The sequence below is a fragment of the Mesoplodon densirostris genome, chromosome 3, assembly GCF_025265405.1.
Source record: "Mesoplodon densirostris isolate mMesDen1 chromosome 3, mMesDen1 primary haplotype, whole genome shotgun sequence".
NCBI classification, from domain to species: Eukaryota; Metazoa; Chordata; class Mammalia; order Artiodactyla; family Ziphiidae; genus Mesoplodon; species Mesoplodon densirostris.
The window spans coordinates 54,801,555-54,828,949 of NC_082663.1; the positions used below are offsets into that span (position 1 = coordinate 54,801,555).

General features: G+C 41.0%; 1 protein-coding gene across 3 annotated transcripts in view; it reads left to right on the forward strand.

Annotated features, from left to right (window-relative positions):
- LOC132486164 (microtubule-associated serine/threonine-protein kinase 4-like) overlaps positions 1-27,395 on the forward strand; it is a 211,477-nt gene that overhangs the window by 34,088 nt on the left and 149,994 nt on the right. For 2 of the 3 annotated variants that reach the window (XM_060092977.1, XM_060092978.1), the window contains exon 1: positions 9,879-10,231. The exons of the other annotated variant lie outside the window; for it this stretch is intronic. In XM_060092977.1, the coding sequence (XP_059948960.1) occupies positions 10,140-10,231 (92 nt within the window). In that variant the 5' untranslated portion in view covers positions 9,879-10,139. Of the gene's footprint in view, positions 1-9,878; positions 10,232-27,395 lie in introns of those variants that run through there. 3 annotated transcript variants of the gene reach the window in all.

Below are 27,395 nucleotides of genomic sequence, written 5' to 3' on the forward strand. Positions count from 1 at the left end.
AGTAAACGCTTTCCCAATTTACTTTTCTCCCATTTTCTAATTTTCCAAACTAGTGTATTTTTCTGCCACTTTTTTTTTTTTTTTTTTTTTTTTTTTTGTGGTACGCGGGCCTCTCACGTTGCGGAGCACAGGCTCCGGACGTGCAGGCCCAGCGGCCATGGCTCACAGGCCCAGCCGCTCCGCGGCATGTGGGATCCTCCCGGACCGGGGCACGAACCCGTGTCCCCTGCGTCGGCAGGCGGACTCTCAACCACTGCGCCACCAGGGAAGCCCCTTTTCTGCCACTTTGGAGTGGGGTTTTCTCTTTTCTCTTCAGTTTTCTGTTTCTGCCGTGTACATGTCATCTGCCCTTGTTCTTCTTGAACCTTGATATATTAGCATTCTTTAGAATTCTGTGTCCTAAGAGCCACTGGTAGGGATCATTCTTGTTTCATGTTGATAGATGTTCATCCATCTCCCATCTATCACTATAATGAATGACATGATTGGCTGTTGTTGTAGCTCTTATTAACTGGAATAACTTATTTTTGAAAGTTTGTTGATCCCTTTGAAGATTAATATGGTTGTCTTCTATGACATGTATGACAATACATTGGTTCAAAGAATATTTCCATCGTTGGTACCAGAAACTTGGTCGCAGCCTTTCAGTCCTCAGAGTCTAGCTAAGTAAAGACAGTAAAATCTGAATTATCTAGCCTTATACAGAGTAATGTTTCTATGTGTTGGGGGGAGGTGATCCCAAATTATAGCTAATATAATTCTTGGAAATTAAGAACATCACTTTTGACTGCACCCATATTTGGCTAATATTAAAACTGAGCTTGCTTTAAAGAGTATATCATTTTTCTGAGCAATGAAAGAAGACAGCTTTTCATTTGCGGCTCAGTGGAGGGAAGCAGGTCTGGAATTCAAAACTGCTCACATAAAATGCACAGCCTGACCAATCTGCAAGTAATAACATATATATTCAACCCAAAACAAAGCTCAGTATGGATTTATAGCCCAGTCAGCTTTGCAAATACCCATTTGCCCAGTTGCCAGAGACAGGTAAGGTTTTATGTCTGGAAAAGAGATATTTTTCATTTTTATTTATAAAATTCCCGAGAGTAGAGAAGACTTCTTAGTATATGGAAGACTCTATATACTAAAAGCAATTTTAGTATATATTTCTAAGGCTTGTAGAGCTTTTACACTAATGCATTAATTTTGTTTGTCAAAAAGCAGTGATCAAATTTTATCAAATTTTGGGGTTAAGGTGTGTGTCTTAAGTTTGTAAATGCTTCTAAGTATTCGTAAGTTCTCAGGCACTTGAACTTTCAGGTCCTGATAAGACTGTCAAATGGAAACTAAGGGATTTTTCCTAATTAAAAATAATATAGACTTATTATTTAAAAGTATAAAGAGGAATAAAATCACCATACTCATAAATGTCCACTAAAAATGCTTTGTTTACTTCCATCTCTTTTATTCATGTACATTCATATTTATGACATTGTAAATAATTTAGATCATAGAACTCCATGTTTTCCTTTTTTAAAAAAATACTTCAGGAGCATTTGCCACTTATTACATATTTTTAAAAAACATTATTTTAGTTTCTTATGGCTACTGTAACAAATACCAACAAACGAAGTGGCTTAGAACAACATCTATTTATTCTCTAAAATTCTGTAGGGTCTAAAGTCAGTTTCACTAGGCTGAAATCATGGTGTCAGCAGGGCTGAGGTCCCTCTAGAAACACTAGGTAGAATCTGTTTCCTTGCCTTCTCCAGTTACTAGAGCTGCCTTCCTTGTATTCTTTGACTCTGGATCTTTCCTCCATCTTCAAAACCATCAGCATAGCATCTTGCTTCAGTGTCATATTACATTCTTCTATAATCAAATCTCCTTCTGCCTCCCTCTTATAAGACATTTGTGATTACATTTAGGGCCCACCTGGATAATATAGGATAATCTCCTTGTTGCGATATCCTTAATTTAATCACATCCGCAAAATTCCTATTAAGGTAACATATTTACAGGTTCAAGGAATTAGAACCTCGTATGTTTGGAATGCATTACTCTTTCTGCCACAATGGTCTTTACTGGTTTTATAATATTTCATTTTATGGCTGTTTCAATATTTATTAACAGTTGCCCTTGTCTTGTACCTTTGGGTTTTTCCCAATGTTATACTATTATAAGGAATTCTAAGATTAATTTTCATATGCATAGATTTTTGTGCATTTACTCAGTTAGATTTGTGTAATTTCTAGAATGCAGACTTAGTTCAAATATATATGTGTGTGTATATTATTTATATGTATATATGCACACATATACATTTATATGTAAGTATCTGTGTATATGTACACATACGTCTATATGCGTGTGCATATGTGTAGTGTGTGTGTTTTCATTCTCCAGATTACTTTCCAGAAAGTTGGTAAAGCGTATTTATCTCCTTGTGCTCTCATTAGCATTGAGTATTACCTTTTTTTTAGCCTTTGCCAGTTAAACAGGTAAAAAATATCTGATTGATGTTTTAATTGCATTTCTATGATTTATGAAAAGTGAAAATATTATCACTTTTTATGCTTAACATCATATTTATTCTCCTATGAGTTAATATTTCTTTAAAAATTTTGTCGTTCAAATAACATATGCTAATGCATATATAAGGAATCTAAAAAAAGGGTACTGAGAACGGACTTGAGGACACGGGGGGGCAGGGGAAGCTGGGACGAAGTGATAGAGCGGCATGGACATATATACACTACCAAATGTAAAATAGATAGCTAGTGGGAAGCTGCTGCATAGCACAGGGAGATCAGCTCGGTGCTTTGTGACAACCTAGAGGGGTGGGATAGGGTGGAGGGAGGCTCAAGAGGGAGGGGATATGGGGATATATGTATACATATAGCTGATTCACTTTGTTATAAAGCAGAAACTAACACAACATTGTAAAGCAATTATACTCCAATAAAGATGTAAAAAGAAAAAAGTTTAAACACACCTAAATTGAAACAAAATGAAAGGTTAACGTTCAGAAAAATTTTTTGTTGTTATTAAAATGATATAAATTAATAAATCCAATGATTGAAGCTTGCTTGAGAAATCCTTGGCTAAAAAATTTTGTGTCTTCACTGACACATTATCCTCTGATTTGTGGAATAATTTGAGTCAACTTTAAGAATGGAATAAAATTCTGATTTCTACAGAAGCACATGGTTTCTACCTCTGTCTGTGTATGTTCCCTATGTGGTATTTCAATGGAAATTTTTACCTCTTATTTTAATGGGATAATTTTCAATAACTTTAGATGCCTGACCTGGAAAAATATTCAAGAAAAGAAGAACTGATAAATTAGCCTTAATCTTATATTACAGAAAGGTCTTAGTGTCAGCTACTAAAGGGCTAAATATAACCACACTGACCCACTTAATTGACACTTCTTATAATTGCACTGTAATTCATGCTCAGGAGCTGGATGAGAAATGATGTACCTTAGACCAAGCTTTTGGATCAAGAAACACCATGTCCTTGAAGTTAACTCCAGATTGAGAGTCTAATGTAATGATTAGTGTCTGAGGTTCACTGTTACTCAAAAAGCATTTTGGATTTCATACAAACTAGTTAGACACATATTTACATGTGTCTACGGATACACAGCTACATGTGCATGGTCTCTTTGCTGAGATTTTGAAAACTGAGGCAGTAGACCTGTCTAACAGGTACAGTGTATGTGAATAATGGTACGGGCTCATGAAATTCCAAGAGGAATAGACAGAAAGGGCTTTTTAAAACAGGTAAGGGGTCCGTCTTAAAAATACTTGCTTTCAAGTATCCTTCTAACCCTGAGCAAATTCTTCCTCCCTTTATCCCTTGTCTTAACATTCATCCTAATGGTGTATTGAGGATTAAAAGATGGAGATACAGCTCCTGCCCTCACGGAGCTCTTACTCTAAGCGGGAGTGATCTGCAAACATACAGATTCTGATATGGTGGGGGAACACTTTTCATGCAGGACCTCTCAGGTGCAGAGCTCAATAGAGGGATGCCTAACCCAGTAGGGGTAAGGCGGCTCACAGCAAGGCTGTCTACAGTAAGTGGCAAGGAAGTTTGGTCTTAACGCAGTCTAGAAGTTAGCCTTCCTATTTGTCAGATGTTGGCGATGGTCTCGAAGCATGGCACTCTGCTCCATAATTGGATTGCTTAGCTCTGTTAGAGGCCAGTGCTGTGCTTGGTTTATTGATGGATCTTGCAGACGGCTGCTTTTGAACGGAGAGACACACTCTTCTCTGTTTCTCTCCCAGTAGTCTCCTTCCTGCAGGATGACCCCCTCCAGCCCTGTAAGTATGACACATTTTCTAGCAGCCTAACTCCTCTCCCAGGGGAGATTAGGCTATGGGACTTCCCCCAGGACCCTGCTTGAGAGTCAGTGATAGGGTAGATAGAGTGCTAGGGTAATATGCTTACAATCAGTGATTCTGAAACCCTCCCTGGTCCTGTGAGCTGGGCTGCCACCATGCATATTCTTTTTTTTTAAATTAATTTTTGTTGGAGTATAGTTGATTTACAACGTTGTGTTAGTTTCTGCTGTACAGCAAAGTGAATCAGTTATACATATACATGTACCCACTCTTTTTTAGATTCTATTCCCCTATAGGTCATTACAGAGTATTGAGTAGAGTTCCCTGTGCTATACAGCTGTTTTATATATAGCAGTGTGTATATGTCAGTCCCAATCTCTCAGTTTATCCCTCCCTCCCTTTTCCCCCTTGGTAACCATAAGTTTATTTTCTACATCTGGGACTCTATTTCTGTTTTGTAAATAGGTTCATTTGTACCATTTTTTTAGATTCCACATATAGCGATAATCATATATTTGTCTTTCTCTGTTTGACTTCACTCAGCATGACAATCTCTAGGTGCATCCATTTCGTTGCAAATGGCACCATCATATGTTCTAATCTACTTATCTTTTGTACAAATCAAGGAGTCACTAATTTGGGAGAAAAGTGCTTCATTTCCTATGTTTGTCTGTTCTCTCCTCTTTAATTTTGTGAAGTTATTGGTTATTTGCTACATTTTCTGAGCCTCTGATTCTCCTGGGATCCAGGGAACACCTGAGGAAAGTATCACATCCTCTTCCCATTCTGGCTCGTATTTAGTCTGTCCTTTCCCCTCTCGGACCTTGTCCTTCAACCTGCCCTTGTGGATTATGTACTTCTCTACTTAACCTATCAGGAAAGAGAAATCAGTTTTATTTGGTTTCCTTTGTTTTATCTATTCCCTTTAGAAATCTGAATCTCTCTTGCCTTATGATATTGTTTAAAATGTTTTGTTAATATTCCCAGCACGATGTAACCCTACTTATTATCCATCTTTTAGTTTTTCAGCATTCAGATCTATCCCTACAAGTTAATTTTCATTGATCTTTTTTTTAATCTTCCTTCACATTTTAGCAATGTAAGCAAAAAAATTTGCTTAGTAATTCTAGAAGAGCTTTCTTACAACCCGTTCCCATTGATGCAACTTTCTTTACATTTCTAGCCCAGCTTTTAAGCTTTATTTCTTAAGGTATACAGTGATTACAAGCATTGCTCATTCAGGATGGGCAATGTGCTCTTCACACTCCTATACTCAAGCTCTCAAGACAGCATTTAGAAGATGACCAAAGTACACTTGCAGGTATGGACAGCCTTGGGGATGTAGTCACTTCTGGGTACTCTGATAACAAGAGTGGACAGAGATCAAAGTAAATTTATAGCAGAATCCCCAGACCAGGCCATGATCAGAATACATTTTGAAACTCAGTATTAACTCCACTTGCCCTCGTATCTTTTCATTGGACACGGCCTCATGGCAAGCGTGTCAGTCCAGGGAGCTGACAGCTTCCCAGGCCTCAGGCTTACACTAGAAGACTTAATCTCCTATAGTGTCTAAGTTCAAGGCGAGGCTCCAGGGATATTAACCTTAATGCTGTTCTGTGTAGGGTGAAGGAAACCCTACTGAATAAGCATGGGTCAGCGGATGGAACATAGACAGGAGAATTCAAGTCAGTGAAAAGAACCTGGAATTTTGTATATGTAGGAGAGAAGAATTTGACCCTTCATTAAATACTTAGCTCATCTTAAGCTAGCATTTCAAGAGCTTGACAAGCTTATTTTTCAATCTCCTTCACCTTTCTCATGAAAACAATGACTGATAACATCAACCTGATTAAATGAGTGAGCATTCTGGATCACAAAACTTGTCCACTGCTGTATAGCCTTAGTTGTTGTGCCATAAGTAGAAAATCTGACTGGATATTTGTATAGTGACCTAGATCAGCTGTAGTCTTAAGAATTTCCAATAATCTCAATTTCTTCTTAGTTCCGTAGCCAGAGTTTTACTGCATTTGCAACTAAAATATGCTTTAGTTTCTGCTCATATAATTATTTTGTCTGTAGAAAAATGTCAGCAGTTCTGACAATTTTAATTCTTGTATTTGCTGACTGCATTACCTTCTGAATCATAAGTTCCCAAATCAAGTCAAACAGGTTAGAAGACAAGTTACACTTCAGTGTCACACCTACTCCTACTCTTAAAGAAGTGTGGGAACATATCAGCCACTTTCACTATATTAACTAATTCATTTCCGGCTCTTCACTCACTTTACCAATTTTTATTTTTCATTTTGGATACAACCCCAATTCTTGAAGCCTTTGAAGTGCAAAAAACATTAAAGTAAACATTAAATGTTTAAAGTAAACATTAAAGTAGTTTAAAATACTCAGGTCTTTACCCAGCACTTTGAGAATCTGCACCGTGGATTCCCCAAAATGTACAGGGTAGAGAGAGTTATGACATCTGCTTCCCACAGACCAAAATATGTATTATTCAGTCAAGAGAAGAAATTAATGTTTTATTGATTTATCCATTTTATTGCTATCATTTTTATGGGTGTTGCCCACATATGTAGGCTTTTCTGGAAGGACCATGGAGAATATGAGAGTTGGTGGTGCAGAGTTGCCCCAGAGTTAAATCATCCAGAACTTGACTCTCACCCACTGTATCACTACAGTTTACCTCTCCTCAAACACCCACACAGGAAGTCCTTCCTTGTTGTTTCAGCCTTTTTCATCTTTGCATTTGAAGGTCCTTCCACATGGTAGTTATTTCAGTATTCAAGGACAGCTGTTGCTTGTTCCCTAAATCTTTTCCACATTCACCAGAGTTCCTTCAACCCACAATTTATATAGCACACTTTCAAGTCCCCTTTCACCAGCTTCATTGTTCTGCTCTGAGCAGCCTCTGATATGTAATTATCTGGATACCTAAAAAGTGAGCACAAAAATTTTTCCCTGGGCTTATCTTTGGGGATGGGGTAGGGGGTAGGATTCAAAGAGAGTTTCCCCTGGATTTGGTTGTGACATTTCTTAAAGCCATGTTAAGACCTGAAGAATGTTAGCCTAACACTTCTGTTTCCAGTTACAGAATATAGATAAAAATGAATCAATAAGAGAAAGTCTTTAGAATTTAAAAATATCCTCCTGGGATTCTTAAAATTAGGATTCTTTGAGAAACTCAATTGACCTGCTAAAACTGATAAATTTCAGGGCATCTTAAAAGAAAGAATAGATACCTGAGCATCTGAAGTATCTCCATTCAAAAAGCATGTCTTGCACGCTTACATAAATCAGGAACTGTCAGATTGTAGAAGTACAGAGATCAATAAAACATGACTTTAGCCTTGAGGAAGCTCATAGGCTAACAGGAAAGGCAGCAGTAAACAGTCAATTGTAATACAGTGTGACCAGCACCCCTGTAGAGGCATCTTCAGAGTGCCATGAAAGTAGAGAGTATGATGTAGGGTGCCCTCTGCTCCCGTCTTGCATCTCTCTGCATGGTATTCTTTTAGCTTCTGCATATTGCCAACATGTATGTGCATTTTGCTCTAGACACTGCATGAAGGGCTTTATGTATGTCATCTCATTTATGTGTGTGAACCTCTTAGAGGCTGGTCCTATCATGGACCCCATAAAAATAGGGAAAATGGGCAGACATGAAGTGACTTGCTTAAGGTCACAGTAAGTGTTGGATGCAGAATTCAAACCCAAGATTTTTGCTCTTAAGCAATGCTCTATACTACCTATCTCAGAGAAAGCCTTTATCTAGAGTGGTGGTTCTCAACCAGGAGCAATTTTGCACCCCCCAAGGAACATTTGGCAATGTCTGTAGACATTATTGATGATCACAGCTGGCATCTAGTGGGCAGTGATCATGGAGGCTGCTAAACATCCTGCAATGCACAAGACAGTCCTCCAAACAAAAACTTACCCAGCCTAAAATGTCAACAGTGCTGAGGTTGGGAAGCTCTCCTCTGGAGTGTGGTACTATCTTTGTGTCAGCCTTTAAAAAATACTTTTTTGGATATTTAAAAGCATTTTGTTAAGAGAAGACATGGCTTAGTATGGGGCAAAAAATATTGGACCAAGTCCCTAAGTATCTGGTGAAGTGTATTTTGCCATGTAAAATTGAGAAAATATTGTCTTCTTTGTCTCCCTTTGTAGATTTCAAGGATCTGAGGAGGCCCATCAGAAATTCTTAGAGTGCTTGGGGTGAAAACATTTCTGGGGGTCCCCAGAATTAAAGAGCATCTCAAAGTAGACTCCTGTTCTTTGTTTAGCCCCATCCCTTGTCAGCTGACCCCCCCATCCCCTTTTTCCTCACCGTTATATTTCTATAAGCAAGTTTGTTCCCAGTATTTACTGATTGAACTAAACCATTTTTTAAACGTTATTTTTGCTTAAACATTTTTTAAAAATTTATTATCTCTTGCCATATTACACCAGATTAAAGTAGCTAATTTAAATTCTAGTGTTTTCTTTATAGACTTAATCATAAGCATTGGTGGGTTTGGGGAGTTATTGGAATCCTGTGGCTTTCTTCGAAATGAATAACAGTAACATTGGTTCAACCTCCCCTTCATTCCTTCCTTTCAAAGTCTTCACACTCATGGCAGGAAAATGATGCTAGCATTGGTTAACTAAGTGCCAGGTCGTATCTTCCCAGGTAGTGGCTGACCAGTCCCTAGATAGGGTGAAGCCAGACAGGTGTGCGCTGTAGCAATTCATCAAATGGATGTAAACTCATAAATTCAGTTTACTGAGGTTTTAGGTGAGTGTGGCACTCCCTCGGCGTGCCTTTCCTACACGACAAACAGCGTCCCTCGGCAGAGCCATTACTGACTTTCTTAGAGTGTTTTCCTGGTGATCCAGTCTTCAGTGAATCACGCATCAGCCTCCAGGTGTGCGCTGTGCACTCTCCACCGGGTTCCGGATCGCGCTGGGTTTATTTCTTTGGAGGGACCGATCCACCAGGGGCTCCGCGCTGGGGGCGCGGCGGCGGGAGATGCTAGGGTGTCCCGGTCCTCCTGGGCTCACGCACAGGTCCCGCCTGCTCCCTTTCCCATGAGGCCCCGCTCCTGTGGGGAGTGTCTGCGGTGGGGACCGGTCCCGCCGCCTGGCCCCTTCCCGCTGAGGCTGCACAAAGGTGTCCGGCTGGAGTCCGCCAACAGGCCAGCTTTCTATAAGTGCTTTTAAGTTTCCGTTTTTCGAGGAGGGGCGAAGAAGAGGAGCTTTTTCCATTTACATTCCTTTCCTTGTATGTAGATACCGAGAGGAAACTCACCACTGGGCATGTTCGGATGTTGAATGGTTTTGCTGATAAGCACCAGCCTCCCGGAACCAAAGACTTAAACTAGTCCTCTCCCCTGCCCATCCCCACCCCCCCGCAGGAGCTGCAAATGGTATCTGCCAAACAGATGACAAAGTACCTTGGACTGAATCACACACAGACAACATTTTGAGCCGAACGCACGGCCCAACTCTTGTAATTAACTGTTTATAGCTGGCCAAGGCTGACCAGGAGAGGGCAAACCCAGGAGGAAACAAGTTTCCTGAACCTTGGAGAAATAGCTGTGTGTTGATTAAAGGCTAGGACGGGTACTTCTCACTCACGCTCCAAGTTGTTCTTGAGATCACAGTTCGCAGCACGTTTCCTCTGGAGGCAGTGAGTAGATAATTGGGATCTTTTTTGTCTTTTTTTCCCCCCTCCTCCCTCCGTTTTGGTCTTATGGCCTTGAACCCACAGTGAATTGAAGCGAGAAAGAAATGGATATGTCTGACCCAAATTTTTGGACTGTGCTCTCAAACTTTACTTTGCCTCATTTGAGGAGTGGGAACAGGCTTCGGCGAACACAAAGGTAAAAAACTTGGGGGTCCTTTTAGCCTGGAGAGGGAATGAATGCTTTGGCTTAGGAGGCTGCCCGGCTGCCTGGGCCCCCTTAGCAACTGGGGTTTTGTTGATTGGGTTACAGTTTGAAAAGTTTATACTCTGCTGGGGGGCCCTGGTTCAGGTGTTCCCTCCTCTGCGGTTTTCCTGGGTCATGCTGATGAATGTGCTTTTCGGAGTTCTTCAGAAATGTGGAGAATCAGACCTCGAGTTGTGAGTGGTGGGCAGAGAAGGGAAGGGGGAGGAGATACTTTTTCCCTCTCTTTTATCTGATCATTTATCCATTTCATTCACTCAGGCGTTGGAGCTTCTGCTACTCTGTGTAGAGCCTTTCAGATGCTTCCCTCTATGAAATATTTAACCTTTATACGATGCAAATGTACGATTCAAAGATAGCTCAAGTTTGTCTGTTTCATATTGTCTGCTTAAAGAGAAAAGTCTGCATAACTTTGCATTTTTAAAAATTGATTTGCTGACATTTATTTCTAAAAATAGACTGGCCTTTTCATTTTGTAACATATTTGTTAGAATAGGTGAAAAGAAGAAAGACTTTTAAAATCAAGGTGAAGCTCATGCCACAAGTGAAAGACAGTTGAGAGTTAGTTGCTGACACTTGGGTGAGAGAAAATGATTTTAAAGCAGGTGTTTCTCCTCTCTCCACATTTGTGTCCAGCACAGACAGGTGGCGTGATTTTGGTTTTAGAGGGGCACACCCTTTGAGTTGTGTAAATATAGATTCTTTGTTTTTCTTCAAAACTTGCCTTGAACATACACGTGAACATGCACGAGGGCAAGGGTGCAGTCAAATAAACAGGATGCTTGGCTATCAGATTGGGAGATTCATCTCTATGCTCCAGTGTTTAAAGAACACAGGAAGACGGTTCATTCTGTTTGGTTATACCAGTAACTTTTTGTAGCATAAGTGCAAATACATAATACTTTGGAAAACTTAGTAGTTTTTGCTTTTGACATTTCTCATGGTATTTCTTAATTTTCAGAAACGTCCTGGAATACCCTGACATGTGCTGTTTATACATACACAAACAAACGTGTGTGTGTGTGTTTGTGTGTATGTGTCTGAGAGAGAGAGAGAGAGAGAGAGCATCATTGCGTCGATTTTTAAGTTATGCTTACCTTTTAATGCAACTTCAACAATATCGGTGTCCCTAAACCATATGATTCTAAAGTTGTGCCTTTTAAATAAGGTGGCTGTGCTTTTCTGCTATAATGTTCAGAGACACTCTTTTGGTATTGGTCATTTTTTAACAGGCTGTGTCATCCGTGCACCAAACCCCCCAAACAACGAATCAGTTGAAGAGATACTTACTGTTCCTGAACCAGGCCCCTACTCCTCATGGCAGTAAATCCTATAACTTGTTTGTCAGGAGCCCTTAAATATGTCTAAGTGATGTAGCCCTGGTGGTGATGCAGCTGCTACTCTCACCTGGAACCACTTCTTGGGGAGATAAGTCTGCTCTGGCATCACACCTGTGTGTCTGAAACTGAAAAGCATCTGGAATCTTTCTTCCCCGCACCTACCTGTTTGATAGTATTTATTATTGAGTCAAATGCATAAAGAATTCTCAGGCTGGTCTGACCATGGCCTTTGGGTAATATCTATCCAGCCCAGAACACTCCATTTTAGACAGCTCACACTGGCAGAGAGCCTAGGTTCTGAAGGAACTTGGATTCTTCCCAACCAAATGAGGGTGTGGGAGGGCTGCGTCCATTCCCCAAGTCATGGGCCCGTATCTTCAGTTTAGAGAGGGAGGTGGAATTTCTTCCCTCCCTTCTCAGAGTAGAGGTTGTCACAGCCTGTTTGTTATTTGGGATTTCCTGGATTCATGGAGTTTGGAAATATATATCCTGAAGATCATCTCTAGATACATCTCCTTACAGGTCTCACAGGGCTGGAACTGCTTTCTGTTTATTAGGTAGATTCAGGAAGGTGAAGGTCCCTCTCTCCGGGTCAGTGTACGTGGCCACTGCTTTCTCTTATTATACAGTGATCGGTTCTGGCTCTGTGTCCTTTCATAAGGACATGAAGTGTTTGCTTATAGTATGACTCTTCCCCTTCTGTGAGCTCCCTTAACTGCTCTACATCCTTTTCCCCCTCTAAGTGCCACATTAACCCTGTTTCTTACTGCACTGATCAGTTTCCCTAAATCTGCCCTTTTAAAAGGACCTCTCCTTTCCCAAGTAGCCCGATCCTTTTGCCAGCCTCACTGAGGGTGTGCCCACTGTCCAGGTGAGGGTGCCTTGCCCTCATCCTCAGCTGGACGTGCCTGAGCCCTTGGAACAGCTCTCCTGCCCAAGCCTGGCTGCTTCTCTGCACATTTGCTGACTTGGTTCGACAGATCATTCGTTTTGCATATTTTATCCCAGCTGCTTGTTCTGATTACATTGTAATCCAGAGGACTTCCTCATAACCTTTCCTTTGTATCAGCTTCTTGCGTCTATCAAAGAGTAAAATCCACCTTTGAGCCTGTGAATGAGCATCTTGGAGTTCCTAGGGATAGGATGTTTGACAAAAGAGAGGCTGAATGGTTTCAGACTCTTCCCTTAAATCTATGTCATGGTAGAAATTGTCAACACAGAGGACTTTGGGTTTTTGCTGCATCACATCTGCCTTGCCAGTTTAGCGTGGCTCTGGTTTGTTGGTTTGCCCTCTCACGGGAACACTTTTTTTTTTTTATTATTGTTACATGCATTAGAAAACCCAAGATTTTTTTTTTTTTTTTTTTTTTTTTTTAGTTTCTGCTTTATAACAAAGTGAATCAGTTTCATGGGAACACTTTTAAGGTTTCTCTTCCAACTCAAAGCCCTGCATGGGCCCATAACTCCCTGAGTTCTTGGGGAAAGGCACCTACAGACTGACTCTCAGGCCTAGACTCTTAAACAGGTCCTGATGCACCGGAAGCCTGGCTTACTTGTGCTGCGTCCCAACGATGATAATGTTGTTCCCTTCATTCCTTTTTGCCTGGACTGCAGCAGACACTGGGTTGTCTGGATGCACACTGACTTTGTCCGCTGTTTTGCTGTAAAGCTCACATTGCCATTGGTAATGGTTCCTTTTTTATGATGGGTTTTGCCTACCTGTCCCCCTCCTTCATTTCCTCAAGGTAGTCTCAATACAGCCATTCACCTGCTGCTTTGAGGGACAGAAATCTAGGCTGAATAAACAGGGTATTTAAACGAAAATGTGTTGTTTTAAACTGAAATAAGAATTGCATGTTTTAGAGGCTGTGAGTTTCATAGACCTGTGGATTCTCCATTCACTTCAGGATCCCCTTGCAAGGGAGGATGGGAATTAGTTTGCCTGCTTTATGTTACTATTTGTTTGTAACATCTTTTCCTTTCCCGTTGGATTAAAAATTTCGAGGCAGAAGGGATCAAACTTCTCTTTGACTTATATCTCCTCTATGTCTCACTGTAAAGAAAGGACTACCATTGATTTTTAAATGTTGCTGCTTAGTTGTTTTTGTTTGTTTGTTTGTTTTTTGGTTTTTTTGCTGCTGCTTAGTTTTGAAGTGCACTTTTAGTTTTGTTGAAATCTAGAGACTCTAGAAGATGCTTGATTTTTAACCTCAGTGGTCAGAAATCTGTCGTGTTTTCTTTGGGCTTAAGTGATAATATCCAAACCTCAGTGACACCTAAGTCAATACAGTCCTACCCAGGCCATTGGGTAGTTTGTGACTCAGTTCATCACTTTGAGAGAGGTTCCAAATGTATTTTTCTGAGAACCTTGGGATAAAAGGTTATTTTGGTTTTGCTTTGTTTTTTGCTAAATTCACATGACTCAGCAGTTGCAATGAACATCAGGTACATTCAAGGGATCTTTAACTGCTGTAGTTGTCAGAATGCATTGAATTTTTATGCACACTGCATCTTCTCTTCAGAAACATCTGTAGTGTTTGGTGAGTTTTTCTTTTGTTTTGAGCATGAATATATGTCTTTAAAAAGCATGGAATATGCCTCTCTCCTGCCCTGGCATGTTAGGTATTGGTTAACCCATACTTACCCCTTTTACAGAAAGCCCAGTTAAATCCACATTTATTGAGCATCTATCATTTGCCTGCGCACCAAAGCTGAAAGCCATAAGCATGCCTTCAGTGAAGACATGCGGATGAATCATTGCAAACCAGGGCAATCAAGAAGTATTTACCAGGTACAAAGGAGCCGGGAGATGCACCAGATAGAAAACCTTGGGGAGGTTTTGAAGGGTACGTTGGTATTTATCAGACAGGAAGACAAGGCCTTCCCAGGAAGCAAAAGAAATGGTGTGTACGGAGGCATGGAGGCCTTGGCAACAACAGAGCTCAAGGGATTATACATAGCTCAGTATTGCTGGAGCATAAAGAACCAGAAGCATAACTCGGTACTGCTGAAGCATAAAGTTTAAAGAGCCTATATAATAGAGCACAATGGTTAAGAGGGTTGATCTGAAGCCAGTTTACCTGAGTTCGAATCTTAACTCTGTGATATTGTATACTGAGTAAGTTAACTTCTTTGGACTTCAGTTGCTCTGTCTATAAAGTAGGGACAAGTAAATTACTTGTCTCGTAGGATTGGTATAAAGATTAAAATATGTTCATATGTATAAAATGCTTAATGCAATGACTCACATCAAAAAGCCTTAATAAACCCTAACTATTAATACGGTTACTGTCATTACAACAAGGGGATGAGTAGTGGGTAGTGACTGAGGAGTGAGCGTTGAGACACTTAGTATTTGTGTGAGCTTGGCCTTTATCCAGTGGGAGAGAGACATGTCTAGCAGCACTTGGGGAGGTTAGGTCTGAGAAGAGAGGGTGGGACCTCGAAACCAATGAATAAGTTATTGCGGTAGCCTTTCTAAAGGGTTTTGCAGGCCTGAGCAAAGACTGTGGTGAGATTACGCCTTGAGAGATATTAAGGATATAAAACTGGGAGAAGGTGATGAGCTGTTGGCTCTGAGGGATGAAGAAAGATACCACAATGGCCCTGGGGGTTTTTACTTGGGGAACCAGGGAAATGGAGAATCACTTGTACATATAAGACACAAGTACTTGTACTCGCCCCTTGTGTCCCCAGAGGCTCCTTCATCCACATTTATTGAGCACCTGTTGTGTGCTGAGTACCATGGAGCATCCATCCCTTCATTCAGCTGGTACCCACAGCACCAGTGTCCTGTGCTGGGCCAGGGATACAGAGGTAAACCAGACAATGCTTGGGCCTCACAAATAAACCAACATCTAAATAAGTCAAGTGGTGGTCACTGTGTTCTGAAGGCTGTAAGCAAGAGCTGAGAAGAGAGTGACAGTGCGGGGGCTACTTTAGATCATGTGGTCGGGGAAGGTCTTTGAAGAGGGAATATTCAAGAGAAGATCTAAAGGATGAGAAAGAGCCGTCGGCGGGAAGACTTTGGGAGCAGGCATCTGGGAACAGCCAAGGAAGGCTCTGGGGCAAGAAAGAAAGAGCCTCAAGGCAGGCAGTTGGATGGTAGGTCCGGGGCACTCGAGGAGGCTGGACCAGAGATAAGAGGCTTGGGAGTCCTCATTAGGACCATGAGAAATATGTTAGATTAATCTGTGGGAGAGCTGAAGATGCCCCATTTAAGGAGTGGGCAGAGATGCAGATAGGAACCGGAAGGGAGACGTGGAGGAGAGGCCCGTAAGAGGGAGGGAAGCTGGCAGAGTATTCTCACAGAGATCCCAACAGAATGATCAACTGCCGCTCCACGGAGGTGAACCGTGGTGTGCGTTGTGTCTGACGACTGGGGGCTCCTGGTGACTTCAGCGTGAACCCCGGCAGCAGAGGGGTGGGCTCAGGGCGGCGGGAGGAGCCAGGAAAGCAGGAGTGAAGCAAGCGAGGCATTGGAGACCATGGGTGGCATCCCCCCCCCCCCCGCCGTGGGTAGCTAGGCACAGCAGCCACACATCCTTGTGTACCAGCCTCTGCACATTCGCAGCTGGCCTGTCAGCCCTCCTCCCTGAATCATATCCCCTTACTCAGTGTGGCTTACTTTACTGTCTGCTTCATCACCCAAACAGGCAATGACAGCTTCCTTTCCCCTCCCCTCTGGAAGCTCAAGTGCTTTCCCCAGTCTCCTGAGTATCTCCTTTCTGACATGTTTACAGTTGGAGCTGCTCCACTGAGGGTCTCTAGCCCCTACCTGCCCCCTCGGTGACTCTGCCTGAGCCTGAATCTGAGCCAAGTACAGATGGAGGGTACGCTGTCCGCCCCGCCCCTCCAGCCTATTCCACAAGTGGCTGGAACCTGGCGCTCACATCCGAGCTCTCATCCTCTCTACGCCTGACCTGCAGGCTCTGCCCCTCCCCGAGTCTTTGCACCCGTTTTCCTCCCACTCCTTGCTTTGCCCAGGCCTGTTTCATAACTGCTTCATTTCATCCTTCTCCTTTCTTCCTGCTCTGGACTGCATCTTCCGCAGGTGGGACAGGCCTGCCCATCGCTGCGGGGCTCGCCCTTCCATCCTCTCATCTTGTCATCCTCTCATCTTGTCTCTAGTTAGCTCGGACATCGGCACTCGTGCCTAAGGCCCTCACTCCTGCACCCCTCCCGCAGCCTAATAAGGGAGACCCCTGGGGGAGAGGAGAACGCCGAGACCCCAGGGTAGGAGCTCCCAGCAGCTCTCTGAGTGACTTGTGTGCAGAGCCTGGCTGCCCCACACCAGAGCAGCGTGTTCTGCGGGTCTTCAGGCTGGCCAGAGGCAAAGGATGTGAACCGGAATATGCACATCTCAGAAATATTGCTTTAATCTTCTAGAGGGAGGTTTACAACAGGAGATGACAGATCATTTATCTTGCCCCTTGAATTGTAGGTCTTTTGCGAGGGGAGAGAGAAGCAGAAAGAGGGAGGAGGAAAGGAATGAGAGAGAAAAATGTGTGAGACCTTAAAAAGTAGATTTCAAAAGAAGTCCATTAAAAACAAAGCTTTAGAATGGGGAGCATATGCTCCCTGGGGATGCATGGGCTATTCGTTGCTTTACCTGGTCGACACTGGAAGGGGTATATGTGTGTCAGTAAGTTCACAGTGAGGGGGGTGAACGTTATATGCTTTTATGGCTCTGTTTGCTTCTCTTTACGCATATGTCCTGTTATCAGAAGCCCAAGTGATACTTTTTTTTTTTTTTTTTTTTTTTTTGCATTACGCGGGCCTCTCACTGTTGTGGCCTCTTCCGTTGCGGAGCACAGGCTCCGGACCCAGACGCGCAGGCTCAGCGGCCATGGTTCACGGGCCCAGCCGCTCCGCGGCATGCGGGATCCTCCCGGACCGGGGCACGAACCCGTGTCCCCTGCATCGGCAGGAGGACTCCCAACCACTGCGCCACCAGGGAAGCCCCCAGTGATACTTTTAAAACAGGGGAATCGTAAGCTTCAAGATAGAGACCGTCTACCTTCTGAGCTAAAAACTGACAGATGCTGGGATTGAGAAATCTCCCCTGTGTGGAGACAGCTCATGGAGAAGGCTTGGGGTAGGGCTTTATTCGGAAGACTTTGGGAGAGTCCTCCTTGTGTAGGTTGAGATGGACCCAGCTCTCAGTGTGAGTAAGCCCGCACAAAGCTATTTTTAATCTGAGCTGTCTTCACTAGTGTAACCTAGTCATTTGGGAGTGACATCATGGTAACTGAGTAATCCCTTTGAAAGTTAATAGGAGATCCAAGATAATAAAATGGTCCTGGGGCTACCTGAATGAAAGTAGGCACAGGGTGTGTGTAAAAGCATTTTTTAAAAGCAAAGTCAACCTCTATTGGTAGAAGCCTTGGATATCGAGCAGCACACTTGGTTTTTGTGACCCTTGGCACATTTTGTAACTAGAGGAATATCTCTAAATAAAAAGTTCACGTGGTTATTAATACTTGTTCTGATACTTTATTTTCTTTCCTCTATCTTGGTAGTTAGGAAAGTTCCCTTGTGAACTTGGCTTTAAATTCTGAAAATATTGACCTTAAATCTTATTAATAGCATGAGAAGACCAGTGGGAGTTTTAGCTATACTAATGGTTATTGAATATGTTTGTTAGAGAGGTAATTATAGCAATATCAAACTGAAACATCATGTTATTTTGTTTTAAAGAAAAAAGGCCCAAGCAGAGGATTTAGGCTTTGATCAGCATTTGAAGGTAAAGTAGGTTGGTAAGAAGAATAGACAGTCATTAATGTTTATCTTATCTTAAGCTCCTCCATCACTTGCTTTATTATAGAACCTGGGGACTTTCTACAATCTGCTGACTTTGGAATTTACATTTATCAGTGATTCTGATTTTGTTACAGTTTGGGGTTTCTTGGGAAACTGATTGCAGGCAAAATCCGTATATATATCTATCTATATCTATAACTATCTATCTATCTATCTCTCTATCTATCTATATATATATGGAGCTCCATGTCTTTGGAAACTTTCTAACCTGACATGGAAATTCATATAGGAGATAGTTTTTGGAGATAATGTTTTAGGTTCTGAGTGAATCACCTGGGTGGAGGGAATGAGGAGCCGGTGAAACTTGGTGAAGTCTCCTAGGGTGGTAGAATCAGAAAGGGAGGAAAACTGATGGATCCACCAGGCCCATTTTGCCCTGTGAGTGTTTTCTGAAGCTGTTCTTGCCGTGCTTTATTCTGTCTAATTTTAAACATTACACTGCACGTTGATGTCTCAGGACCCTGACTTGGACCTTATGACATCTCTCTTGAGAGTCACTATTGCATCATCTAGCCACTGCCAGATTTCTTAACCACTAGATCTGAAGAATATCACTGAACCTGTGGCTTGCGTAAAAATCACCGATGTCCCTTTAATATTCCTATCTTTTAAAGTGCTTTATGATGGGTATCTTTTAATTAGAAATTATAGTTATTATATGTTTTACTTTTACAGGTAGATGAAGGGGTTAAGGGGAAAAAGTATGTTTGTCATGGGAAAAGCTGCTAGCTGAATAAAGCACTCTAGGAAATACGGTAAATGAAACCTTTGTTACTGTAAAACAATGGCCATTAAGTGACTATTATGTAATGTTATTTCTTAAGTCTGATCTGGAGTGGCTTGTTGATCTTGGAACTTGAGATATAATTCCTGTACAAATATTACTTTCACTTGGCTAATGTCAAGATTTCTGATACAAAAATTGAAGACTTTTCCCAGTAGATTACCTACGTCAGACACTGAGCATTGGAGATATAGAAGCCACGTCAGATAGTTTATTTTTCTAGGTAAAGGTTAATTTTATCCTCTTGGTATTCTCCATTCTAGACCCACGTATATAAACACAAATTATTTGCTAATCCAAAAATTAGTTCACCGTAAAATTAGCCTACCCTTGCTTAACTGCTCCAAAGGGCAGACAGGTGGCAAGACAGCTGATAGGCACACTCACCTGACTTGGCAGGTTGAATGGATGACTGTGAATTTGCATTTTCCATAAATGATAGGTCCCCAAGCAAAGTAATTTTTAATTTTTGATTCAAATGGCCATGGTGGGACAGGTAGAGTATGGGATAGTTCAGGGGTGCTTTAGGTCATAGTTGTTGATGAGGATTCTGCAAAATGAGCCAGTATGTTTATGAATTATAATTTCCTGTATGTTTTAGGATTTGATGTCTGGGGTTAGATGTTTGGACCACAGAATTAGTAAGGAATAAAAGTTACCTCACTTTTACTATATGACCTGTGAACTTTGTATGTACTGTTCTTTCTCAATAGATGACTCCTGTCAATTTTAGATAAGTTAGCCATGGAAAGCTAGGATTTTTAAGGTGAAAAATCAATAGTGGTTTCTATAGCCTCCTTAACATAGGAATCCAGGCTCAAGATCAGAGCTCTGCTTCCTTCAGTGCAGTTCTTGGATCTTAGTGATTTTGATGTCATTTTTACCAGCATCGCTACTGCCAAGATGCCCTCTTGGCAGGCAGACTCCAGTTTTCTCTGAAATTGTTATTGATTACTTATCATTTGATGGCTTCTTTAAAAAAAAAAAAAACTCTTTAAACAAGAGAAATTGTGGTTTATTTTACCTTCTGAGACCTAACCTTAAAATTATTCTACCTTTTCAGGTAAGACCTAGGGTGATCTTGGGATCAAAAGGTACAAATACTTGCACTGGTTAGATATTAATATGATGCAGCTTTCTGATGGCATTCCTCAGGAGGAATACGAACATTCCATTTAATGGGTCCCAGGTTTGAAATCCATAAAGAAAAGTGTTCTGACTCTTGGCACTGATAGACATATTCAGAAATGTTGTACTCAAGCCAGAGTAAATATATATGCCCTTTACACTTTCAGTTAGCAGAAGTCACTTCTGAACACTTATTTTGGCGTTAAGGAAGCTCGTCATGACCTATTGTTCCAGAAAGATTATAGTTCTCATTTTAAGCCAGTTTTCTAGTTCCCATGTAAGTGAAATGCCCAGCCTGGAGCCGAGGAAACAAGCTTCGCTTTTCAAACCTTCCATTCTTTTAGGTGTGTCCCACAAGCAGTGGCTTGTAGCTGCTCCTTCAGCCACTTAACAGGTTTGATTTCAAATCTATTTAATAAGAAACTAACATGTTTGGAGGGGATTCATGGCCCAACATTTATGGATTTTGTTGGGAAGTTCCAGGTGTGTATATATATCTTAAACTCTATGTTAAGGCATGCTAGACTGGAATGATTTTGGTTTGCTTTGCTTTGTTTTGTTTTTGCCTTCTAGTCATAAGATGTATTAGGGATTGGATTGAGAGGGGGCAGCCCCCAGTCCTGAAGGCCATGCAGCTTCTCTTTCAATTCCTTGTCTTTGGCTGCCTTAAAAGCACTAAAGAGAAGTCAAATGTTTATAAACTGGGCCAAAAAATAGAGAAACCAGAAGCCCAGAGGGATTAACCTCTGAAACATGGGAAGTTGATTACATTTAAAAATAATTGGAGGGGCTTATTTATGAGTTATGTATCTTTGTGTGATCCTTTTTCCTGCTTTGTGGCTCATGGATGAGGCTGAATCACCTTCTGAAACCTGATAACCTAATAACCTAGTTTGACTCTGTCTGACTTCTGTGGGCAAAGCCTGTGGATTTATCGCATTGCTTTATTTATTCATTTATGTACCACATATTTATTGAGTACCTTTTATGTGACCAGGACTATGATTATCACCTGGGAAACAAAGATATATATGACATGGTCCTTTTGTTCAAGTAGCTCAATCTAGTGGGGTTAGAAAGTGATGCTGACAGATAATTATGGTAACATGTAATAACCAGTAGGAGATCTACCAACATCAGCACAGGAGGAGGGAGAGGAAGAATATCTGTTGAGGTAGTTTGGTGTATGTTGTCTCATTTAATGGTATATGTAATACCTGTTATACAGATGAAAAAATTGAGGCTTAGAGAAGTTAATTAATTGTCCCCAAATTACCAGTAGTACATGGTAAATCCAGATAAAGATGTAACTGCACTATCCTACCTTCAAAGGAAATACAGCTCCAACAATATTCTAATTATTGAAAATAATATTTGTAAAGTAAGATTTTAGTCACTTAATTTTTATCATACAGCAGCCTCCTGGCAATTGAAAGGTATTTGTGGAATATTGAGCCCTGATAATCTTGATCTTGGCTATAGAAATGCCACCTGCTGTCTGAGGGAAGAGAGTGAAAAACAGAAGTAGGTTTTACTTTGTTTTAAAATGCCCCCTGCTGATTCTCTTTCCCATTAGTGGAAATTGTGTATGTATTCTCCTGTAATTTCCCCATCGTAAAGTATCACAGTTTATAATGGTATTTGAGTGGGCTTGTGCTTTTGAAATTGAGGTTTCACTTATGGTGTATCTCTGAATAGCTGCTATCTTACAGGCCTTTTGAATGAATAACACTACACTGCACCCATGCTTATTTTGCTGAGATTTCTCTCTACGTATTATGAAATCCTGTGCATTCACATGAGTGTATTTATTATGCACTCATCTCAAAATCCTTACCGATCTTGTAGTAGAGCATATAGTTCATTTATAGAAGGGACAAAAGTTCTTGCATCTTACATGGCAGTACAGTGTGAATGCCAGGAAAGAGCTGTTGGGATTTTAGAGATGAATTGCTTACAGGCTTCTTCTTCACGTTTTAAAACTACAATAATTTCTCTTGAATATGCTAATACTAACTACAAATATGCTAATGCTAACTACATTTTTAGAGAGATGTTTGATGAGAGTTAAATACATATTTAAGTATTTAAGACTCTGTGAAGATCATTGTATTTAGAGAACTAAGACTGCTTTGCTATGCTTAAAACAATTGTATGAGAATAAAGTATGAACCATCTACAACATGCAAAAGGCATAAACATTGCATCCAGAATTCTCTAAACCACAAAAATCCTTCACTGGCTATGTCTTAGCTCTCAGTGGTGCAGTATGTGAGCTGCTTTTGAGAAATGGCTGCTCCTTACTAAGGATGGAATAACAAAAGTCTTTCCTTCAGGTGCTATTTTTAAAATATTGAAGGTGTTTTTCACGGCCACTAATCCAGATTCGTACTGACACAGGGTTTACCACTTTAATTTACTCACTCTAGAAAAAGTCCAGGCAGCTAGATGTGCTTTGTTTTGTTTTGTTTTGTTTTTGGCACGGTTTATGGAGATACAGTTCACATACAGTAAAACTATCCTTTATAGGTGTGCAGTTCTGTGAATTTTGACAAATTATCACCACAATTAGGATATAGAAAGTTTTAGAAACTTAGAAAGCTTAGAAACTTAGAAACCTTAGAAAGTTTTAGGTACTTTTTGATTGTTTGATAATGCTATTAAAGGATTAGAATAAGTTTTGTTTTGCTTTCCCTTGTCCACCCCCTGCCTTTTAAAACATATTTTATTATGTTTTGCCTAGTTGTGCCCCAGTGTCCTTTTTCTATTCCAGGATGCCAGCCAGGATACGGTGTTACATTGTGTCATCCTTTTAAAAAATCATTTTGGGGCTTCCCTGGTGGCGCAGTGGTTGAGAGTCCACCTGCCGATGCAGGGGACATGGGTTCATGCCCCGGTCCGGGAAGATCCCACATGCCGCGGAGCGGCTGGGCCCGTGAGCCATGGCTGCTGAGCCTGCGTGTCTGGAGCCTGTGCTCCGCAACGGGAAAGGCCACAACAGTGAGAGGCCCGCGTACAGCAAAAAAAAAAAAAAAAAAAAAAAAATCATTTTGATGAGGAAGATGGTTAACACATAGTTTGATTACGTGGTTGGTAATATCAAGTAGGTACCAGGAAAAGGCATCAGAATGAGATACTCGAAAGAGAAGCTTAAACTACCTAAATTGCATGGTCCAGTCTTAGTGTATAATAGCCCCTTTGATGCTACATAGGTGAAGAAGTTTTAAGAAACCAGATAAACAAATTCTACTAGCAGGAAATGGTTATAAATAATTTGGGGTTGTTTATTGGGGAAGGAAACAGAGCCATGAGGTGGAAGATTTGGAAGCTGTGTAATTTAAGACATTGATTATGGTTGTTGGAAAATATAGAGATCCAGAAGGAAGCATGCAGTTTTTCAGTGCAAGTGAAGACAGACCAGCACATGCATTTTACAAAAAATAAATTCAAGATACTTCATTTGCTTTGTAAAATAAGTTATCATGTCTTTTCATGATTTTCATTATATTTTAATTTCAGTGGAATGTATATAGCTTTGAGAAGAAAATTTAAACTTATGCCTAAGACAAAGAATGGAGAAAATATGAATAGCCGTAAAAAAAACCACCCCAAATTCTAGTGCTCAAATATAACCACTATGAAAAATATGGGGTTATCCTTCCACGTGTTTTTTTCTGGGCGTATGTGTGCACACATGTGCATGTACATACCACAAAACTCATATTTTATTGAACCTCCTGTTTGATGAGCTTTCTTTTTCCCTTAAAGAGGTTCTTTTAAACACCCACCTTTACAATGGTAAGATTTCCAGAAATTTTGAAAAATATTTGTAATGTACAAGAAGGTATGGGTGGGGGGGTTATTTGTAAAGTTGTGGGGAAGCATTCAAAATCATGCTGTGAAAGCTGCCCTGCTAATGCACAGCCTCACCTAATTGTGGGAGTGTCCACACTGGCTCACTGGTGTGCAGAGTGGGAGTGAGGCCATGGACACCTGTGATGTCACCTTGGATGGTCTCACATTTTAGGTTCTGGTTTTTTCCCCCTATATTCAGATCTCTTTTGAAATGTTCCCTTTAAAAATATTCCTGCTAACTCAGATTCCAATTAACATCTCCCCACAGGCTTAAATGTTAAACCTCAAGATCTAAACTTTATCCCTTATGTGTGTGAGCAGGCTTGCCAGATGGCAGGCCAATTAATATATTTTTGCAAGGTGTAGAAATATTTTTTCTCCATAGGGGAACAATGAATCCATCTGCTCCACATCTTCCTTGCCCCTCTGTCATTTGGGGAAAATCATCATTTAATTTTCAGAAATAAATTGTGCAGCTCTCTAAGTGACACTTTCTGCTTTTTAAGGGAGGTGGTTTTACAAATTGAAACTTTTTCTTACTCAAAGGATGTAAAAACCCTATGTCATGGATTAAAATATCTGGACATCTAAGTTTCATCCAGGGTCCTTTTTTTTAAGTTGGACATTACAGAATCATATTTTAAGAAACTGATTCATAGAAGCCTTAACTTGGAAGAGGCTTCAGAAACATCTAGTCAACCCCCCTCATTGTAAGATGAGGAAGTTGATGCTTAGGTACCAAAGTTTCAAGCTAGTAAGCAACTTGGAACCTGGCCTCCAGGTTCCAAATTAGGACAACCGTGTTAAAAACAGAATCTTTCATTTCTCAAGGGGAATAAAAGGAGGGAGAACCTTGAATAAGGTTCAACCAGGAGAAGAAGCACACTCATATTTATTGCCTGTTTCCTCTTGATTTTCAGGCACTGAGCTGTGTGCATCACCCCTATAGTTTCTTTTCATACTCAGTGGCAACTGATATCAACAGGTAATTAACTATTTAGTGCCCTGTGTTGCCTCCAACTCAGAGTTCCTGAAGTACCAAGTACCATGTCCTTTTTTTAAGCACTTATAAAGTGTGCTGTCTGGGCATGGAATGAATGAATTACTGAATATGTGAGTATCAGTGAGGTTATTTTACAAAATCCTTTCAGGACGGTATGGAATTCTAGGAGTGTGACCACCTTATAGCTTTTCCATAATCTGACACATTATAATACAGAATTTGCTTCCTTTCCCTTATGGTTATGAAGGAGTTCAGTACTGAATATTCCAGAAGCTTCTCTTGGGAGGAATGTTTTACCTGTAACTCTGTTTACCAGCATTTTTGCTGTCATAGTTGGACATAGATTGGTTAATGTTAAATGAAAGAAAGGATTTAGACTTGACTTTTTTTTCTCTTTCCTTCACATTGGCTGTTCTTCCTTACCTGTATTTATCCTAACAGACCCTGTTCCTATATTAGAAAGAGTTCAGACTTTGGAGCAGGGAGACCTTGGTTGGAATTCTGACTCTGTGACCAACTAGACGTGTGATTTCGGCAGGTAAACTTACCTCTAATACTTGGTTTCCTCATCTTTAAGTAGGAAGAATAGCCAACAAATCTTTTTTTGTGCCTTAAATAAGATAAATTGTAAAACATTTAGATCAGGGATAGACAAGATACATTCTATAGGCCAAATCCAGCCTATTACTTGTTTTTATACATAAAGCTTTATTAGAACTCGGCCACACCAGTTCAGTTAGATTTTATCTATGGCTGCTGGTACTACAACAGTATAATTCAGTAGTTGTAACATGAGACTCTGGCCTGCAAAGCCAAAAACATGTACTGTACTATCTGGCCCTCTACAGAAAATCTTTGCCAAGCCAGGACCTAGGGCAATGCCTCGCAACCATAGGCACTCAATAAATGTTCATTTCACCTTCTTCCCATGGATTATTTCAAGTGCAGTCTTTTCCTGTAGGCACTCTTTAAAGAAAGGCGGTTCTGGGGTGGCCTTCTCTAGTGATTCTTCTAAAGCCCCTGCCCACTTCTGGAGTATGGCCAAACCTTGAGCCATGACTCAGGCCAGAACATGCTGAGAGAGGCATCTCCATGGCTCCCACACCCTGATGTGGATATAGCGTGCCTGGACTTGCATTGGGTGTCGTGCATGTTACAGGAATAGAGATTTCTCTAATCTAAGTGTAAATAAGGTCATTGCTCTTTAGATTGCAGCATGTCCAATTTAGTTTGGATTATTTCTCCCAATGAATTAGTAGGTGTGTCCAACCTATACTTCTTCAAAAGCCTCCCAACACAGCCCCTCAAACTGTGGAATTGTTTTCATTTCTAAATACACTAAAAATCATAACACATTATAAATGCTGTCTTTATAGCAAAAGACCTTCTGGATTCCTACAGCAGGAGTTTTCTGTAGCGACCCTGGGCTGTTTGAAAGAGAAAGTTCTCACAGGAGTGATAAAATTTGGGGTTTATTTTGTTTTGTGTTTTAAGCCAAATGAACTCAGGGTTCTTCCACAGTTTTGATGAGGGACACCCTGGTGTGTGATAGAAGACTAAGACGGGGAATAGACTGGTGGCATGTGCCCAGTGAGGACTTAGCAATCGATGGCTACACCCCACCTCCCACATGTGGTTGAGAGAAAGATTGAGGGTCTCTAAAAGCTCTTAAGGGCTGTTAGGCTTTCTTGTTATTTTTTATTTTAAAAAATGTATTGAGGGGCTTCCCTGGTGGCACAGTGGTTGACAGCCCACCTGCCGATGCAGGGGACACGGGTTCGTGCCCCAGCCCGGGAAGATACCACATGCCACGGAGCAGCTGGGCCCATGAGCCATGGCCACTGGGCCTGCACGTCCGGAGCCTGTGCTCTGCAACGGAGAGGCCACAGCAGTGAGAGGCCCACGTATCGCTAAAAAAAAAAAAAAAAAATGTATTGAGGAATTTTTTTCAGAATAGTAAAGAGATTTTTAAAACATTTTAACATTCCCTATGTCTTTAAAAATAACATTGGGAATAAATTTTAAAAGCATTATCTAAAATTTTGTAAAGTCCTCCTTGACTCTTTGCCTTCCTATTCCAGCACATTTTAGTGTTTCTAGTGCTTCTGTACGGGCCCGTTATCCCAACATGTCATAATTCTGTGTATACTTCTCTGAATTCCCAGC